Source organism: Podarcis pityusensis, assembly GCF_964106645.2.
Source record: "Podarcis pityusensis genome assembly, chromosome: 7".
Classification (NCBI taxonomy): Eukaryota; Metazoa; Chordata; class Lepidosauria; order Squamata; family Lacertidae; genus Podarcis; species Podarcis pityusensis.
This window is the reverse complement of record NC_138031.1, coordinates 65,454,080-65,474,178: the sequence shown is the minus strand read 5'-3', so window position 1 is coordinate 65,474,178 and position 20,099 is coordinate 65,454,080. Positions and strand designations below refer to the sequence as shown.

General features: G+C 39.0%; 1 protein-coding gene across 2 annotated transcripts in view; it reads left to right on the top strand.

Moving 5' to 3' along the window:
• The window catches only part of CDYL (chromodomain Y like), a 104,635-nt gene that overhangs the window by 30,050 nt on the left and 54,486 nt on the right, over positions 1-20,099 (top strand). For both annotated transcript variants that reach the window (XM_081014853.1, XM_081014854.1), the window contains exon 2: positions 11,265-11,922. In XM_081014853.1, the coding sequence (XP_080870979.1) occupies positions 11,265-11,922 (658 nt within the window). The remainder of the gene's footprint in view (positions 1-11,264; positions 11,923-20,099) is intronic.

The window sequence follows — 20,099 nt, the reverse complement described above, 5'->3', positions numbered from 1 at the left end:
TACCTACTTTGCCCTCAGAAGTGGAGGGAGAGGGCGAAGCAGAGCAGTTACAATTGGAAGATATGGCCTCAGGAGCATCTGTTTCTGTTCTAGACAAAATTTTTGAAAAATTGGAAGCTTTGGACAAGAAAGTAGATGCGCAATCAGCAAAGATTGACAAAAACACAGAATGTCTAAATAAATTAACTACACAAGTGGTACAGAATGCACAAGCAATTGGACAGTTAACGGAGACCTCAGCAGAAAATCGGAAATTGGCTGAGGACACCAGACAAAAATTAGAAAATTTAGAGCAAGAGGTAAGACCACTCACTAAACAAGTTGGGGAACATCAGATTTATCTCTCCATGATAGAACTGCGAAATCGTGAGAACAACTTAAGGATTAGATCACTACAAGAGGCAGAAGAAGGACATCTAACTGAGTTTTTGACCAAAGAATTCTCCAAGTTCTGGAATTTGGAAGAAAAGGACTTTAAAATTGTGTCAGCTTTCAGACTTGGAAGATTCATAAAGAAGGAGAGGCCCAGAGACTGTCTGATAACATTGAGATCAAAGGAGGAAAGGGATAAGATCTTGGGACTACATTTCGTAAAATCACTGGAGGTTTTGGATAGAAGAATTGAAATCTATAAAGATATCCCAAGACTACTGCTGGATCTTAGAGCCGCCTATTCTGAACTTGTTAAACTACTAAGGAGCAACGCAATTCCATTCAGGTGGGAATTTCCCCAAGGAATATCTTTTACCTTTAGAGGGAGAAAGGTTAAAGTAAGAACACTGGAAGAGAGAGACAAATTCCTGTCTACATACGGAGAGGACCTTCAAAAAGGAATTGAACTACCTTCTGGGCCTGAGGCAACGCCAGTACCAACATCAGCATCTGTGGAACCTGAAGATCCTGAGAACAAGATACCACCCCTTGAAAAATAACCAGATAGTTCAGGATGTCTCTGCAACTCTTGAGCTGGAATATTAATGGTTGTAACATTCCGGAAAAAAGGAAAAAAATATTTCATATATTAAAAAAAGAACAATTGGACATTATTTGTTTACAAGAAACACATGTGACGAGGCTCCACAGAAAAGTGTTAATAAATAAAAGATTGGGCCAGGAATTTGTATCGTCGGACAAAGTTAAGAAGAGAGGCGTGGTGATATACGCAAAAGAGAGCCTGTCACCTAAATTCCTATTTAAAGATGAACATGGAAGAATTTTGGCTATTGAGATACAATATCAAGGAGAGAAACTGCTGATATTAGGAATTTATGCACCTAATGAAGGGAAATCGGAATTTTACAAGAAGTTGCAGGAGACAATGCTGGACTATCTGGACTACAACAACATCATAATGATGGGAGATATGAATGGGGTCGTATCAACTAACATGGACAAGTCACAAAGTCAAAATGTTACAAAAGACGGCAGACTACCTAAAACCTTTTTTGAAATGACTGACAACATGGATTTGATTGACATTTGGAGGACAAAGAACCCACTAGGAAGAGAGGGAACATTCTTTTCTGAAGCCCAACTGACCTGGACAAGAATCGACCAAATATGGATTTCTAGAGGCCTGGCACCTAAGGTCAGAAAAGTGGAAATCTGCCCAAAGACCTGCTCCGACCATAATGCAGTAAAGATGGATATGACACTATTACCAACTGGATCCTTTAGATGGAAGATGAATGACAATTTGTTTAGAGATCAGGAAATTACCAAGAAGGCCCAAAAAGTTTTGAAGGACTATTTTGAGATAAACATGAATAATATGGTGGAAAAAAGAATAATCTGGGACGCAAGCAAAGCTGTAATGAGGGGATTCTTGATACAACAGAATGCAGTAAAGAAAAGAACACAAAATGAGAAAAAAGATAAGATCTTGGATAAAATAAAAGAATTAGAGAAGAAATTAAGAGTGAATCCGAAGTCACAGCCAACTCTGAGAGAAATTAAACTTTATCAAACGCAATATTCTAAATTGATAAATCAGGAAATTGAATGGAAGGTTAAATTAATGAAACAAAAAACGTTTGAGTCGGCGAATAAATGTGGAAAACTGCTAGCTTGGCAGTTGAAGAGAAGACAAAGATTAAATACTGTTACGAACTTAGAGGTTGATGGAAAAAACATCCAGAATCCAGTGGACATTAGAAAGTGTTTCCAGAGATATTTCAAAAAATTATACACCCAAGGGCCGCAAGATGATATTGAGATTAAACAATTTTTGGCAAAAAACGGACTGTCTAAATTGACACAAGAAAATAGGACAATCCTGAATTCTAAAATAACACAACAGGAGATCGAACAAGCCATCCAGAACATGCAACTTGGCAAATCTCCAGGACCAGATGGGCTGACCTCCAATTACTATAAGACATTAAAAGACTATTTGATACAACCTTTGATGGAGGTCAGCAATGAAATTATGGAGGGGAAGAGGGCACCGGAGTCGTGGAAGGAAGCGTTCATCACATTAATACCAAAGTCGGAAGCTGAAAAGACACAACTTAAGAACTACCGTCCCATCTCTCTTTTAAATGTGGATTACAAAATATTTGCAGACATTTTGGCAAATAGATTTAAAAAAGTTTTAAATGAAGTAATTCATAAGGACCAGGCCGGCTTTCTCCCAGGAAGACATCTGTTTGCTAATACAAGGAACATTATTGACATTTTGGAACTTTTGCAAACAGACATAAATACAAAAGCAGTTTTAATTTTTATAGACGCGGAGAAGGCCTTTGACAATATCTCTTGGAAATTTATGATGGGAAATTTAAGAGAGATGGGAGTGGGACGGGGTTTTGAGAATGGGATTGAGGCGATATATTCAGAACAGAAAGCTAAACTGATAGTTAATAATGTGGTTACAGAAGAGTTTAAAATTGAAAAAGGGACACGACAAGGTTGCCCTATTTCCCCTTTGTTATTTATTTCGGTACTGGAAGTGCTATTGAACATGATTAGAGGGGATCGGTTGGTGGAAGGAATTCAGGTCGGTCAGAAACAATATAAATTAAAAGCTTTTGCAGACGACCTGGTTTTGACCTTGCAGAAACCAGAGCCCAGTACGAAAAGAGTATTACAACTGATTAATGACTTTGGTCGGGTGGCTGGATTTAAACTAAATAAACAGAAAACTAAGGTTTTGGGGAAAAATTTGACTGATACAGAGTCAGAACGGTTTCAGAATGAGACGGAACTTAATGTGGTTAAAAAAGTAAAATACCTAGGGGTAAACATAACAGCAAAAAATCTAAGTCTATTTAAGGACAATTATGAAAAATGCTGGACAGAAATTAAGAGAGACTTAGATAGTTGGTCAAAATTGAAACTTTCTTTGTTAGGCCGAATTGCTGCTATCAAGATGAATGTATTGCCAAGGATGTTGTTTTTATTTCAAACACTTCAGGTTTTGGATAAAACGGAGTGCTTTCAGAAGTGGCAGAGAGACATTTCTAAGTTTGTCTGGCAGGGCAAAAAGCCCAGAATTAAGTTTAAGATATTAACCGATGCAAAACAAAGAGGGGGCTTTGCCCTGCCAGACTTAAAGTTGTATTATGAAGCCGCAGCGTTCTGCTGGCTAAAAGACTGGCTACTTCTTGAGGACACTGATGTGTTAGATTTGGAAGGGTTTAACAATGCTTTTGGATGGCATGCATATTTATGGTATGACAAGGTTAAAGCAAACAAGGCCTTTAAGAACCATATTGTCAGAAAATCATTGTTTAATGTCTGGACAAAATATAAAGACTTGCTGGAAAATAAAACACCAAGGTGGCTTTCACCTTTGGAAGCCAAGGCCCGAAAAAGACCCAATATGGAGGCTAAATGGCCAAAATATTGGGAAATACTAGAAAAGGATGGAGACAATTGGAAATTGCAGAGTTTGGAGAAAATGAAAGACAAAGTGCGAGATTGGTTACATTACGCTCAGATTAAAGAAGTTTTTAAAAATGATAAGAAACTAGGGTTCCAGGTGGAGAAATCGAAATTAGAAACAGAATTGTTAGAACCAAAGATTAAGGTACTTTCAAGGATGTATAACTTGCTGTTGAAATGGAATACACAAGACGAAACGGTTAAATCGGCTATGATAAGGTGGGCACAGGACATTGGGCATAATATCATGTTTGAGGACTGGGAGAGGTTGTGGAGTAATGGATTGAAATTTACTGCATGTAACGCTCTGAAAGAAAATGTAATGAAAATGATTTATAGATGGTATATGACCCCAGTCAAACTTGCCAAAATTTACCACCTGTCTGATAATAAGTGTTGGAAATGCAAAGAGTGTGAGGGAACGTTCTTCCACCTCTGGTGGACTTGCCCTAAAGTGAAGGCGTTCTGGGAAATGATTTATAATGAACTGAAAAAGGTATTCAAATATACCTTCACTAAGAAACCAGAGGCTTTCCTTTTGGGTATTGTCGGCCAAGGGGTGGCAAAGAAGGACCAGACATTTTTTATGTATGCAACAACAGCAGCAAGGATACTTCTTGCAAAACATTGGAAAACTCAAGATCTACCCACACTGGAAGAATGGCAGATACAACTGATAGACTACATGGAACTGGCTGAAATGACCGGCAGAATCCGTGACCTGGGAGAAGAGAGGATTGAGGAGGATTGGAAGAAATTTAAGAACTATTTACAAAAGTATTGTAATTTGAGTGAATGCTAAATAAGATGCTAGATCAAAATAACTGAGCACCACTAAATTTAGAAGTTTTTAAGAAAATAAGTAAAACTGTGAAATTTAGCTCCCTCTGAGAATTATAAGATTATGAAATATAGAAGGGATATAAGAACTTAAATAAGATGATAAATTGCTGACAAAATGTTATAACGATGAAAGTAGGAGCGGGAGATGTGAGGAAGTCCAAAGAAAATGTGAAAATATGTTAAGATCAATGTTATATTGCTTACTATGTTTATTTTTATTGTAAAACCTAATAAATTGCTTTAAAAAAAAAAAAAAAGACAAAGGCAATGGTGGGAACTGAAAATAGGCAAGCCTTTTTTAGTTCAAAGCAGAACAAGTTGTTGGGTACTTGAATTGTCCAATAGTGAGTGAAAGGAGTGGCAGTGTGAGTCTGTACATTCCCTTAGGTTTTTAGCTAGGCTGAAAATATCAAAGAAGCTAGGGAGTGCCAGGGGGAAGAAAATTGGAAAGGGTGCCAAGCTGAAAAGCATGACCAGAATTATGCTTTGATGCCTATGCTAATATGCAACATCCCCTTCCAGTGGGAGATGGGTTAGGTTGACCTACTGTAACCCAGAGGGAGTGCTAAGAGAGTAGTAACCCAGTAGCTAATAGAGAGATGATAGCCCTCACAATTCAAGGGAACCTATGGGGCGGGGGTTGGGGGAGAGAGACGACGACCACACACATCCTGGAGCCAGAAGTGAGGATGCCTTTTATGTTGCAGCCAAAATTACTTCCTTAAGTTTTCGATCTCAAAATGATTTCTAATGTTCCCTTAGTTTGTTAGATTTTACAAATTGGCACTTAGATCAGGTGACTCGTGCATCTGTAATAAATTGGCCATTACTGGATTCTTCAACCTCAGTCACTAAGATAAGTGTGAGAGTGTTACTTGTTCTACAGTCCAAACTTTGTAAGAGCCCCAATCTTAAAAAGTACACTGGGGTGCATAGAATATTATGGTGGCATTACTAGACTGCATGAATGTTTTCCTATTGTTTTATATGAAGCATCTTGGCTTTCATTTTGTACCGTCATTTCTAAAAGCTGATCCTGAGTCCCAACCTTGGGGTTGATCCCTGATTAGCTCCGTAGTTGCATAGCAACCACAGCTGCTCTCTCCAGCTGCAAGGTTGCAAGTAAGGCTGGGGCATTCTTGGTTGCTGCATGGCTGTGGCCTCCACTGACTGTAGCTCAGCAGTGCAGGGCCAAACCAGCAATTTCCCCTTCCTTTCCTTGGAGTAAGCCAGGGGAGCAGAGAATTTCCCCTTACCTTGCACAAAAGTGAGGTCACCTTTGTGTATTTGCAGTTTGACCCTTTTTTAAATGCATTGATACAGTAATTGGGAAAGTGCTCACCTAGCAGTTTGAAAGCACGTCAGAGTGCAAGTAGATAAATAGGTACTGCTCCGGTGGGAAGGTAAACGGCGTTTCTGCGCGCTGCTCTGGTTCGCCAGAAGCGGCTTAGTCATGCTGGCCACATGACCGAGAAAGCGAGATAAGCGCCGCAACCCCAGAGTCTGTCACGACTGGACCTAATGGTCAGAGGTCCCTTTAACTTTAATGCCTTTCCTAAAGGATTTAATCTGACCTCATAGTTGCTTTCAGCAGATTGCTGCATTGTCTGCTTTGTAATTTCAAATTGTAGCTCTAATATACTTTTTTATTGTGCTTTAGCTGTAGTTAAATTCTATTATAATGTATCTGCTTTGAATACAAATGTTTTTAGAAAGATGTGATTTAAATGTAATAAATATATAAATGACCGCTACTGAACTGATAGCAAATGTAGAGAAATCGGTTTGTAGCTTTTATTCAACCTAGATTTCTAAGGATGTGTATGCTGAATTTTGCTGATTGGATTGGGAGCAGTTGTAAGGGGTTGAACTGCTTTCCCAGATGTATATGCATAAGAACTAAGTCTTAAGACATTGTGTTCGTGTACAGGAGCTAAATATAGAGAAGTCCTTGATGGGAGGGACTCATTTGAAACTGGAGCTTGGAGTCCCTTGAGTACTTTTTCAAAATTATACACTGTATGGTAAAGTAAAACTTTTATCTGTGACTTCTCTTGTCAAGTTCCCTTAATACTTTTAAACAAAATTTCAAAAATAAAAAATGTTGATAAGTGTAGCCTTAAAATACAATACTGGAGTTTAGATATTCAATTTCTTGTTTGAAACCTCAACTGGAAATCTGATGAATACCTAAACCTGGATGGAAAGACCCTTTTCTCGTTTGTTTTTAGGTTAAAAAATTAGTTCAAAGCATTTCCACAAACAGTTCTCACATAAAAAGGCTCTTGTGTTGCAGTGAGGCTTTTTAGTATAAATAAATGTGTAGAAATGAGACTGCTTCAGAAATGGCTAACCACTTAAAATGAAAAACTAAGTATAATAATAGAGGCTTGTATGAAGTACATTTTGAAGCACAGGAATTACAATTTTATACTACCACATCTGAAAAAGAGATAAATTTTACACACACACACACACTTTTCCCTATTTATTTGCTTGACTTTACCAAATTGGTTGTTCAATATATTTTGTATTCACATTAGATTTTGATGGCCTTACACATTTTACCTATGAGCCAATACTGTAAGGAAACCTTTTGAATGCTGAAAAGTGTCACAAAGCAGGCAAAACATTTTTTTCTTTGTAAGCTCAGCTTTACAGTTAATAACTTGTCTGGTAGCCATTAGGACCAGAAAGTCCATACAGGTGAGTGAGCAGGCTGGTGGAGAAGAGGTGAGTCTTGGCTACCTGCCTGTGTGACTAGCTTTGAAATGTGGTGTGCCGGTGACGAGAAAGGGCTTTCCCTCCTTCATGGCCATCACTGAATCACAGGTACAGTGGTACCTCGGTTTAAGAACAGTCCGGTTTAAGAATGATTTGGTTTACAAACACCGCAAAACTGGAAATAGTGTCTTGGTTTGAGAACTTTACCTCGGCCTAAGAATGGAATCCGAATGGTGGAAGGGCACCGGCGGCAGGAGACCTCATTAGGGAAAGCATGCCTCGGTTTAAGAACGGTTTTGGTTTAAGAATGAACTTCCGGAACAGATTAAGTTCGTAAACCAAGGTACCACTGTACTTGCCTATTAGCAAGCTAGTATATTTTTTCAGGTTCTTCAAACAAACTGGTAAGAAGTTAATACTTTAGATGCAATCATGAAGAATTTCAGCATTAGTAACTGTGAATTGGGACTTCCCAGTAGAAAAGGCTATGGGTTCATGTAATGCAACTGTAGAAATACCATCTTAACAAATTAGCATTTAGATATATTTTAAGTAGGTGCAGTATATCTTCTATTTGTGCTTTGCTCTTCCTTTGCTCTTGTTAATTGCGCAACATACAGATGCAACACTACCTTTATTTGTGCAAAAAAGTATGTTCACTACACTGCACATATATATTAGTATCCTATTACCTAAGAGATCTCAAATGCTTCAATTTGTGTATTATTTATTATTATTATTATTATTATTATTATTATTATTATTATTATTATTATGTATTTCCTTCACTCTTCTCGCATTTTGTAAATCCCACACTTTGGATATTCTCTGCATGTTAACCTATCTTTCACGATGCTCAGATGCTGAATTTCCTGATAGGCTGTACCAATGTATTTATTTCATCCTCTCTGACCAAAATGGATTCCCTTGGAAATGTGTTGGTTGTGAGCCTATTCTTTATAAACAGAGTGTAAAATATATACATTTTTGTTTTGTTCTTGGGGTTAAGATGTTCTATTCTACAACTTGAGATTGAGATGTTCTTAGAAATTTCTGCTGTAATTTAAAACAAAACAAACAAAAAAACCCGGGAGAACTTTCTTCCTGTTTGGATAAGATTTGTTTCTTTTATGTTTGATTCTTTTGTATAGGAGATATATGGTGGGTGTCTATGGAAGAAAAATGAGCAGTTGGCTGGTTGCAGTGTCTCATGAGTCATACAGAGGGGTGACTTGCTTATACAAGTACAAATTGACATCTGGATTGCAACAAATTAGAGATTTTATAGCCCAATTTTGAAGAAGAAAAGTACTTTTGCTGTTTCTGTTGGGAGTCAAACCATTGAAGATCATCTTCTGATCTAGTAGTGCATTCTGATCTACTTTTGACTCGTGCCCAAACAAGAGGTCTTGTTTCCTAAGTCATTGAAATGTTCTTAGTGTTGTATCCAACATGAGTCATAGAGTAGACCCATTGAAATTATGAACATACCTAATTTAGGTTCATTAATTTCAATGGGTCTACTGTGAGTAGAATGTAGTGGATACCATCCTTTACTCCTTTCGCCTCCATCTTTGGAAAATTGAGAGATCTACATTTGCTGTTTTGAATCCATTTAGAATTAACTGCTGCATTGTAATTTTTACTTTTTTGAATCCAAAGCACATGCTGAGTAAACTAATGTCCCCTCTGTGTTTGTTTTCTTTCAGTATTCTATTATAGTATCCATTATGTTAGATCCCTCTCTCTTGACAATGCATTCTGGTTTTATTAAGATACACACAAATACATATTGTGAAAATATGTGTGCACATCCATTTCCATACAATATCTAAATTTTCCCCAGAGGCATATATATTTATACACACACATGTGCAGATCTAGCCATTGCCCAAAATGAAACTTAGATTAGATGACACTCTCTCAACATGTTTTTATCTACTGGAAATGATTTTGTCGCTGTATTCTTTTGCAATGCAGAGTGACTATAGAAATAGGACTTTGGTCTTGAACATTGCGAGAAATCTGTTTTGTTGAAGATGCTTTGGAAAACACATATGCTTGTTTCTTTATGGATGGGATAATAGTACTTGTTCTTTGTGGTAATCCATTGGGGACATCTCTCGTAAGAGCTCCATTTCAGCGGGAATTGATTCAGGGCATGGTCCTGAAGATGAAGGACTACAGGGTGGGGAACCTGTGGCAGCTCCATAACCCCAGGGGAAAGTGGTTGAGAGCCACCACATACTGGTGGTGAATTAAAACACCCCTTCTTTCTGCCATCCATACGCACCTGCTAATTCACAAACATTCCCCTGCACACAACCTGCAGGGCAGGGAGACATTTCTATGATTAAACCATCAATCAATCAATCAATCAATCAATCAATCAATGAACACTTTATTATGGTTGTAGACCAGCATAAGGAGGGAGGGGTACAATAATTTAAAATCATTTAAAACCATTGTTTAATACAAACTGTGGCTTAGCATTGTTATTTTAGTTATTCATCAGACTTGTATACCGCCCTTCATCTGAGGACTACAGGCGGTTTGCAATATAAAAACACAAAAATACATAACATGGTAACAAACAAAAACAATAACCCATGCCACACTTTGAAAGTATTGTTATATAGCATGACGTTTGAACCAGGCCATCATACATTATATTCAAAGAATGCTCAGTGTGGTTTAAGACAAATTTAATTTATTGTAACATGCAAAGAAAGCCACTGTGTGTGAGGGAGAGAGAACATATTTGGCATTTGAATAATAAGTCAGTATAAACTTTTATTTTTTGCTACTAACTTCAATTTAAAATGGTTTGTATGATATAAGTGATCATGTCTTTAGCCATAGGGTTTTCAAGTTAAAAATGAGAAATATTTTGTTTCCTGTAATACGTTGACACAATACTTAGAGTTAAATGCTATGGGGTTGTAGTCAGTGGAGGCTTTGCACTAATAAAAAGTGTTTCTGCTCAATAAGATGAAGCAGCTAACTTTTGGAAGTCCTTTCGATCTACTGCAGTCCCCGGAAGCAGTTTTTGAGGCAGTGGAAGGGATTGTAGTTTGTAAAGGAGGAGGGGTGTGTTAGCTTTCTCCTAGCACAATTCCACGCTATACATCCCTATAGCTTTAATAAATTTTACCTCCTTTATCTTACAGGAGAAATAGTCAGTGTGTGTAGGGGGAGAGGAATGATGAAAGAATGTAAAGAACCCATATGAAGCCTTGAATTTCTCATTGTAATCTCATTTTCCCTTATTTTTTAACAGATTAGATAATGGGGATGTGACTTGTCCAAGGATTTTCCAAAGCATGTTGTTGCCAAGGATAAAAGCTCTTGTCTTCTGCTAGTTGTTCTTTCCATCAAAAACCATGAGCTACCTCATTAAATGTCATGAATCATGGTTACTTTGTGTGACAGAGCGGTGTTCAATGGGTATAGTAATTTTCATTGTGTGACTGAAGCTCATGGAGCATAGCAGTGCACATGATAACAAATTAAACATGTGGCCATGGTACAATTTTTTTTTTACTCATCACCATGACAACAAGTTATTCACTTTCAGTACATACAAAATAATTGGAACATGTTTAAGTTTCAGGTTCTTTGATCTCATAGAGTAACAAGCAGAGGTATAGTTAATTGCCGGCATTTAAAGGGCACGATTCTACTGCATATGCAAAGTAACAGCTGTTTTATTGAGTATATTACTGCAAGTAGTTCATCGTGTATTTCACATGTACATTTTTAAGCTTTCACAAGCAAGTCTTCATCGCCATCTGTAATCTTTCTTCCAACAGGTAGAGAAAATTGTTGATAAAAGGAAAAACAAGAAGGGGAAAACGGAATATTTAGTTCGGTGGAAAGGCTACGAGAGTGAAGATGACACGTGGGAGCCCGAACAGCACCTTGTGAATTGTGAGGAATATATACATGAATTCAACAGGCATCACAACGAAAAGCAAAAAGAAAGCACATTAACAAGGACAAATAGGACATCTCCAAATAATGCAAGAAAGCAAATTTCTAGATCTACTAATAGTTCTTTTTCAAAGACCCCAAAGTCCTTAGTTATTGGAAAGGACCATGAATCAAAAAACAATCAGTTGTTTGCAGCGCAGAAGTTTCGGAAAAACAACACTCCTCTTTCCAGTAGAAAAAACATGGACCTTGCAAAGTCAGGTATCAAAATTCTTGTGCCCAAAAGTCCTATCAAGAGTCGGACAGCAGTGGATGGCTTTCAAAGTGAAAGCCTGGATAAGCTGGACCGCATTGAACAAGATCAGGAGGATTCTGTAGCACCGGAAGTGGCAGCAGAGAAACCTGTTGGAGCTTTATTAGGACCTGGAGAAGAACGGGCTAGGATGGGCAGCAGACCAAGAATACACCCATTAGTGCCACAATTACCTGTGCCAGTAACAGCTACCATTGCATCTGCATTAACAATAAATGGTAAAGGTAAGTGTGCATGCATATTTTGGCAACCTTGTACCTTAGCAAAAAGTTGTTCGGCTCATTGCTTGCAGTAGTGTGTTTTTGTTTTGGTGTAACAGCTGTGCTACACACAACGGGTGCATTGACATGTCACGGTAAGCCGTGGCTTAATGGTTTACTGTGAGCAGGCAGGTGGTTCCTGCTTAGCTCCTCCCTGCTAGCCACAAACCATGATCCTTGGTTTAGCATTACATTTGAACTAGGAGTTGTGGTTTGTCCATTCAAACCATAATTGGCATGCCAAGAACAAACCTTTGCTTCAGATCGTGATTGTTTGAAGACACGTTTACAGTAAGCCATTAACTCACAACTTACTGTGGCATGCGAATGAATGCACTCACTGCCTCAGTTGCTTTTTTCATTGATGAAAACTGTCAAAAACACTTAAGAGTTGGATTCAATTAAATAGTTGCGCTAGTGGAAATCAGTGCAGCGAGTTCACTAATTCAAACGGGGCTTTGCCCTCCTCTCAACCCCTTGTGTCCTGGGTACCCCTAGCCAAGGAAGGCATACATCTGATAGTTAATTCTTTGACAAAAGCACGCCCTTACAGCAACTCCCATGGTGCTCTGGGTATGCCCATACACATCCTAGCCTCTATGCGGATATCCCCAGATCTGTACCTTGTGGGGCAGTTGCGGTGGCAACGGGACCACATACCCCACCAGCTTATGTACCCTCATGAGACTTCTCCTACATGGAAGCCATTGCTTCGCTTCGCTTCTCTCTTCCAAGTCCCATCCCATCTGGATCTAGGAGACTGGCCCATCCCTCTCCTGAATAGCTTTTTTCTGCACCATGTCCTGTGCGCCCATCTTCAACTCTGACGGTTCTGGCCTTTCTTCCTCCCCCTGCCTTGGCTCTTACCTCATGGCTGGCTCCAAACCCCATAAATCACCGGTACCCTCTTCTGGGTCAATCCTCTGGTATTCTGCCTCCACTACACACTTGTCAGAGCTCTGCCAGTCCCTGACATCCTGTGTGTCCCATGCCCCCCTCCCCAATCAACTTGGGGGTGCTGGGATAACCCCCAGAACAGTGAGCAGGGAGAGGGAAGTTTGCTCTATTTTGACAAGCAGAAATGTTTGCACTGAGGGAACTATTTTATTAGTGTCCTGTTGAATTCCACCACCCTAAATATTTGCCAATTTGAGTTTCCTGAGATAGTTGCAACTGGCATTTTCAGTTAGTTGTATTTGTTGTCTTGTCATTAGGTTTACCATTCACTAACATTACACTATTGCTTTCTGTTGGCTTACGTATCTTGAAACTGGGCCAAACTAAGCAATGTTTCATTGATGTTAGGAATTAGTCATACAGCTCACGGACAATTTGATAGGAAACAAGTCATATTCTCACTTTTCATTTTCAGATTTATGCATTTGTTCTTTGAATCATTCCTTGAAATAATCCCACGGAAATTTTTAAAGTTTTAATAGCTCTTCAGCTGCCAATGCCTTTGTGAGTTTCATTTTATGCCATGCTGAGCTGATGATGGCTAGATGTATGGTATTAATTATTTCCCTGTTTTCCTTTATTCAGTAGTGGTTCTTAATGCATGTTTTTAGTTCTAAGATCGTTGAGCAAGGATCTGTTTGTTTTTCTTTCTTTTTGTAAAGTACATGGCATTTTATGTGAAGACATTGAGTAGAAGCAGCTTGCCTGGTAGGGCAGAACCCCAATACTACCAATCTGGCAGGAAAGGTCACTACCACTTATGGCTTTGAGGGGGGGCAAGGTGTTTAGTGCAGTATGGTCAGACCAGTAGGAACACCAGATTGACTTTTCTGGTGCACCCACAACATAATGACCTCCCCACATGTAGATGGGAAAGGCTTGCACTGCTCTTGAGCATTACCACCATGTGAACATTTGAGCTGAGCCTAAGTTTGCTATCCTGAATACATTTAATAGGGAGTAAGCCCTATTGAACCCAGTAAGGCTTCCATCTGAGTAAACATGGGTAGTATCGTTCTTTGTCTTTTCAACTCACTTTGTAGAAAATAAAAGTTTTGCCCTTTCACAAGGGAATTCCATGTTGTGATTAGTATTTTGCTATGTCTTTCACACCGTTTATACACAAGAAAGGTAAGATGATACATTTTTGTTCAACTGGTGCAACGACTTCATCTTGAGTGATTAACAGGGCAATTCTAGGCATGTTTAAATGCTGCTGTGTTCACTGGGATTACTCTTGGGTGGGGGTTCATACAATTTCAGCCAAGTTTCAGATTTGTAGCTGCTACCCTGTGTGCACTTACTTACGAGTAAGCCTCACCAAACTCAGTGGGACTTAATTTTGCATAGGATTGAACTTCATCTTTGTCACTGAGTTACTGGAACCTATTACAGCTGCAGCAAGGTTCTAATGTAGTATTAGAAAACATTTTGTTGCCTTAATAACAATACGTATTTGTTCTTAAGGTGAATCTCTGTTTTGTTTTGTTTAATTATTTATTAAATTCTCAGTCTTAAACTATATTTTTAGACCTAGAAGAATTAAACTGGCCTAAAGCATCCTGCTGGATTTTCCCTGTAGAATATTCAGTCAAGACTTGGTGCCACAGATAAGAATTCCTCTTTGATATCCTAGAAAAAGATAAAATAATTTATCAGGATTTGCTATTAAATAGAATTCATTTCTGGTGGAAATTATGCAGAGTTGAACTAGGACGCTCTCCGGTTTAATTCTCCCAAGTTTTAAGTTTATAGGAGACAAAGATTATGAAGTAACAATTCCAGAACCATTATCATTTCCCAGAGACAGTAATTAAATTACAATCCTGAAGGCAATTGTTGAAATCCTGCCTTTTTTATTCACATAGGTGACAGGCAGCTAAGTAATTGACTAATCAGTTAGGGAGGCGATGTTGATGATAATACTTAGCATTTATATAGTATTTTCAGGTAATCTCAATGCCTTCTTTATATATATCTTTCCTCGACACCCCACTCGACACCCCTCTAGGGTTTTCGCTCTGATTTTCACTATTGTTGTGGGACTTCTTGACGTTCCCCTTCTTAGGGTTCCTCTCCCCCAACAGATCTTTTTGTACTTTGTATGGGGTTAACCCAGATCTGCAGTGATCTCTCTCCTGTGTGCCAGTGGTGCATTATGGTCTACAAAAGAATGAGCACGAAAAGACTGGAAATGATATTGATATTTGGTCGTTTACTTAATGCTTATTTATTTATTTATTTATTTATTTATTTATTTATTATTTTCCTCCAAGGAGCTTGAGCCAACATACATTTTTATCATCACAGCAACACCATGAGATGATTTAGACTGAGAAATAATGGCTGGGCCAACATCACCCATTGAGCTTCGTAGCATTTCCATGATACTTTCGAGTGTTCAAAGCAGTTAACATGTGCCGTGTAAGGCAGGGCTCAGCAAAAAATTTTAGCCACGGGCCGGTCCACTGTCCCTCAGATCTTGTGGCGGGCCAGAGAAGCAGCACCGGGGGGTGGAACTGGAAGAAGAGGCGAGGGGGGCAAGTAGTCCTCCCCAGCCCCAGCCGCTGCGCTTACCTTCCCAGGGGCTGCTGCCATCATCACCACCACCGCCGTTGCTTCTCATCGGTAGGCAGAGCAAGCTTGTCCGCTCAACTCTCTGGCCCACAGGAGCACCAGGGCGGCGGCGGAGGGAAGATGAGTGGCGCGTAAGGGCTGGTTCTGGAGAGGGGCTGCTTAAAATGGCGATCAGCCAGCTCAACCCAACCCCCTTCCTCCTCTAGGCAGGGCGGGGAGAAGCCAGGAGGAGGGAGGGAGGAGGCGCCACCGCGGTGTGTGTGAGGGAGAGGGGGAGAAGGGAATGGTCGGGGGGGGAATGGTACAGCCCGAATGAAGAGAATCCCCACACCGATCCACGGACAGTCCATGGGCCAGATCCTGAAGGCAATTGGGCCTGATCTGGCCCACGGACCTTAGTTTGCCGACCTCTGGTGTAAGGAGCGAGGAGTATTCACATATTACAGGTGGAATACTGAGGTTGAGAGGATTAGAGAGCTTCGAAATACCTATAGACAATCATTGCTTAGAGTTCCTTGTCTGCTTCCATTAGAATTCTATCTGCTCAGTATTTTAGTTCCTAAAGCCTTCAGAGGTAAAGCAACAGCCATAACTGGCTTGTTGATGTAGATATACTGTATTTCCTTAACTGTGGTTTGGCTTCTTGTCTGAATTGAGTCATGATGGCTCGCTTAAGGTTACCTAGTGACTTCATGCCTGAGAAAAAGCTGGAAACTAGACATTTTCTGGCGCTCTGTTCACATTCTTAGCTGCTATGATATACCGCTTTTAAAAACCTGAAACCAAATTCGGTTATTTTAATCCTGCCTTTATATAAACAGGCACGTGTTGTTAATTTACTTTATAAACCACTAGGAGCTTACAACTTACACACATTCTGTGGCATTGTTCTCATCTGCAAGACTTTCATGATATACCCTCTGAAAAAATGATACTTTCTGTGCACTACTAGTATTTACAAAAGATCAAATTATTCTTTTAAAAAAATAAGCATGTACCATTGGCTATTTGATATCTTAGGCTGATTACTTTCTGCACCATTATTTCCAGTTTTTAAAAAGGGTTTTGTTTTGCTTAATGACACTTTTGTAATCATTGGTATATTTTAAAATATTTGTGAATTTTTTATGTTGCTTCTTTCCAGCCTTAGCCAAGATTTTTCTAGTTTAATGAAGTTTCCCCTCTCACAAGAATGCTGAGAGAAGGGGAGTGGGGGATGGACAACAGTGGAATCTTTTGTTGGAGTCATTTATGCACAAGAGACCTCTCTTGTAAGCTAAAATCGTAAAAATCTCTGTGCAAGTGGTTCATGAGATGATGGGTCTAATGCCCAAATGAACATTGCCTGAAGGTCTAGGAAGCCAGGCTTTCGGGACTTTTTAGCAGCTTTATAGCTTCTACTTGTCCTTCCTATTAATAACTCATTTTTTTAAAGGAGAGTGATAGCAGTGTTTGATTCACAGGATCCCCCTGCTCCTAATACTACTTTGCAATGTGATAAGTGAAGTAAGAATGTTTCGCTTCTCAATCTGGTACAAATAGCAGAATAGGTGACATTCTGCTTCTCCATAACACAGAGACTAGAACCCTGAAATTGCCAATGAAACATAATTTTACTCCTCCCCCAAAACAAAAACCTATTGCTGATTTCTGCTAATGGAAAGGAATTCAATCTCTGTTAATTTACTTCTCTCTATTATGTTTCATTTTCTGCTTCAGCTCCGCTTGAGCTCCATCTTACAACTTTCCTGGTGTGTTCAATTTATACTTCCCCCATTCAAGAGCACAAATTGTTGCATCTATTATGGTTACCTGTAGATGGCTCATTAGCCAGGGCCGTCACATTATTAAGATACAAGTAAAGAAAACATTCGTATATAAAGATGGGCAGATAGCTAAAATAAACTAAGTAGAGGATTTAGCTAGGGTGAACAGAAAATGAAAATGGGTAGACTAGACACAGTTTTCCAAGTAGTGATGTATGGAAGTGTGAGCTGGACCATAAAGAAGGCTGATCACCGAAGAATTGATGCTTTTGAATTATGGTGCTGGAGGAGACTCTTGAGAGTCCCATGGACTGCAAGAAGATCAAACCTATCCATTCTTAAGGAAATCAGCCCTGGTGCTCACTGGAAGGACAGATCGTGAAGCTGAGGCTCCAATACTTTGTCCACCTCATGAGAAGAGAAGACTCCCTGGAAAAGACCCTGATGTTGGGAAAGATGGAGGGCACAAGGGGAAGGGGACAGCAGAGGACAAGATGGTTGGACAGTGTTCTCGAAGCTACTAACATGAGTTTGACCAAACTGTGGAAGACAGGAGTGCCTGGTGTGCTCTGGTCCATGGGGTCACGAAGAGTTGGACACAACTAAACAACAACAACAAGACACTTGTTTGGGGAGGTGAATGGCACTCTTTTGCACCATATGGTAAAGCAGCATGCATAACACGAGTCAGCTGATTTTCTTTTATGCTAAAACTGGTTGTGCATGCATGCGCCTGTTTCTAGCATGTGTTTGCACACATAAGTAGAGCTACTGATATGATAGGAGAGGAGAAAGCTTGTTTTCTTTCAGTACTTCTGCCAGTGAGAGCTATTGTTTTCCAGGAAAGAGAGCAGAACGTACAGTAGAGACGTCACTTATTTTTAGAAGGAATTAAATTAATATACATTATATACAGGCCACTAGACTGGGTGGAGGAGCTGTCAGCTTCTCTCCCTTCCTTAACTTCCATGTTGTTACGTATGCCAAGGTGATATTTTCGGTTTAACTCGGTATAAGGAAGTTTACGATTTCGTAATTTCCATGTCTTCACGCAATGGGTTACTCTGAATTCATCTGTGGCACTGTTGAAAATAGAAGAGGATTTGCATAGTGCGTACCAGTTATTCAGAGCATGAGGATAACAGCCAAACAGGTAAACATAAATCTTTAAAATTGCCCCCAGGTAGAGGTTGGTAAGGGAACTTTTTCTAGCTATGGAATCATAGAATCCGTAGAGTTTGAAGGAGCCCTGAGGGTGATCTTCTACAACCTCCTGCAGTTCAGGAATCCTGCCCACAACTGTTCCTGAGTGGGCTCGAACCACCAACCTTCTGATTAACAGTCCTATGCACTGACCCATTATGCCACAGGAGGGCATCTGCTTTCTAAAAGGATGAGGAAAATAAGAACGTATGCAAATACATTTTTACACATAGATGACTTGGTTCTTCAGTTACAGAAAAACTGTTAAATTCCATCCTGGCAGGCAATTGTCCTTTGTTATGTTTGGGCAATTATTCACACCTGTATTTTACCTAGGAAAAGACTGGGTGTGGGCCTCTCTTCAACATGGGCAACATGAATAATGTTACAGGCTGTAATAAGGAAGTAACCGGAATGGAATAGGTAAAAAGTTTCATTTTTTGTGGAGGTGTGTTTCATGTGGACGTGTGTTTTGTGGAGGTGTGTTTCATGATGACAGGAAGTTTTATTATCATTGTAAAAAGGTTTTTAAAAACAAAATGAAGTGATGGGATTTTAATATATTTAGACAAATCTGGTGTTCAACAGTTGGTTCTGTTAAAACTAAGAATGGGGATCACACGACAAAATTAGAAGAAATTGGGCAAGACTCCCTACTTTTCAGGAAATTTGAATACGCAAGATGCAACTCTGCACTACAACTATTTACAAAAGATGAAAATATTCTTTTAAAAAAGGTTTTTTTACAGCGCCTACCTTCCAAAACAATTTTATAGTAGCTGTTAAGAGAAGAGAATTGCAGGCATTACACCCATCCTTTGCAGCCTTTTATTCACCCTTCACCAGAAGTTCCCAGGCAGGTTTCAGCAACATAAATACAAGACTAAAAACAGTTTAAAACAATATAGGCCAGTATAATTTTTCAATATTGACTATTAAATTCTGGTATCAATTTTGGCTTTGAAATTGAAAAGTTTTAAGTATAAATCATGTGTATTAGTCTTGATCAAACTGGATTTATTCAGGGACAAATAAGACAGTCTAGTACATTTTTTGTTATTCTGGGAGAACAGAGAAATATATTGCTTAGGTGGAGAAATTGTATATATATATTGGCTACTTTCGTATATTTTGGCTGCTTTTTATTGTTTCTAAATGTAGTTGCTATTTTTGTCTGTTAAATCTCAAAAAAGGACTTTCATCAATCTAAATCAATGTTGAAAAAATCTACCCATTTCTATGAGTCCACTGAGAGTAAGACTTAGTTGGGTATCATACATAGGAGAAAATATAAAATAGAAATTAAAGTCACTCAAAGGCCTGGAAGATAGATAGATAGATAGATAGATAGATAGATAGATAGATAGATGATAGATATTTCAGCTGTTCAGATAGATAGATAGATAGATAGATAGATAGATAGATAGATATTTCAAGGGTACATATCTGATGGTACATATCCTTTGGGAGCAAATCTGTAAAACACAGAGCTACTGCTAAAGATGCAGGGTTTGTAGATGTTGCTTCTGTTGTTGACGAGACTCATAATAAGACATAATTACTTGATCACATTTATTGAAGAGGTTCATTTGGGCGAAGACAATCCCTAATGTATCTGGACACAAGCCATTTAGTGTT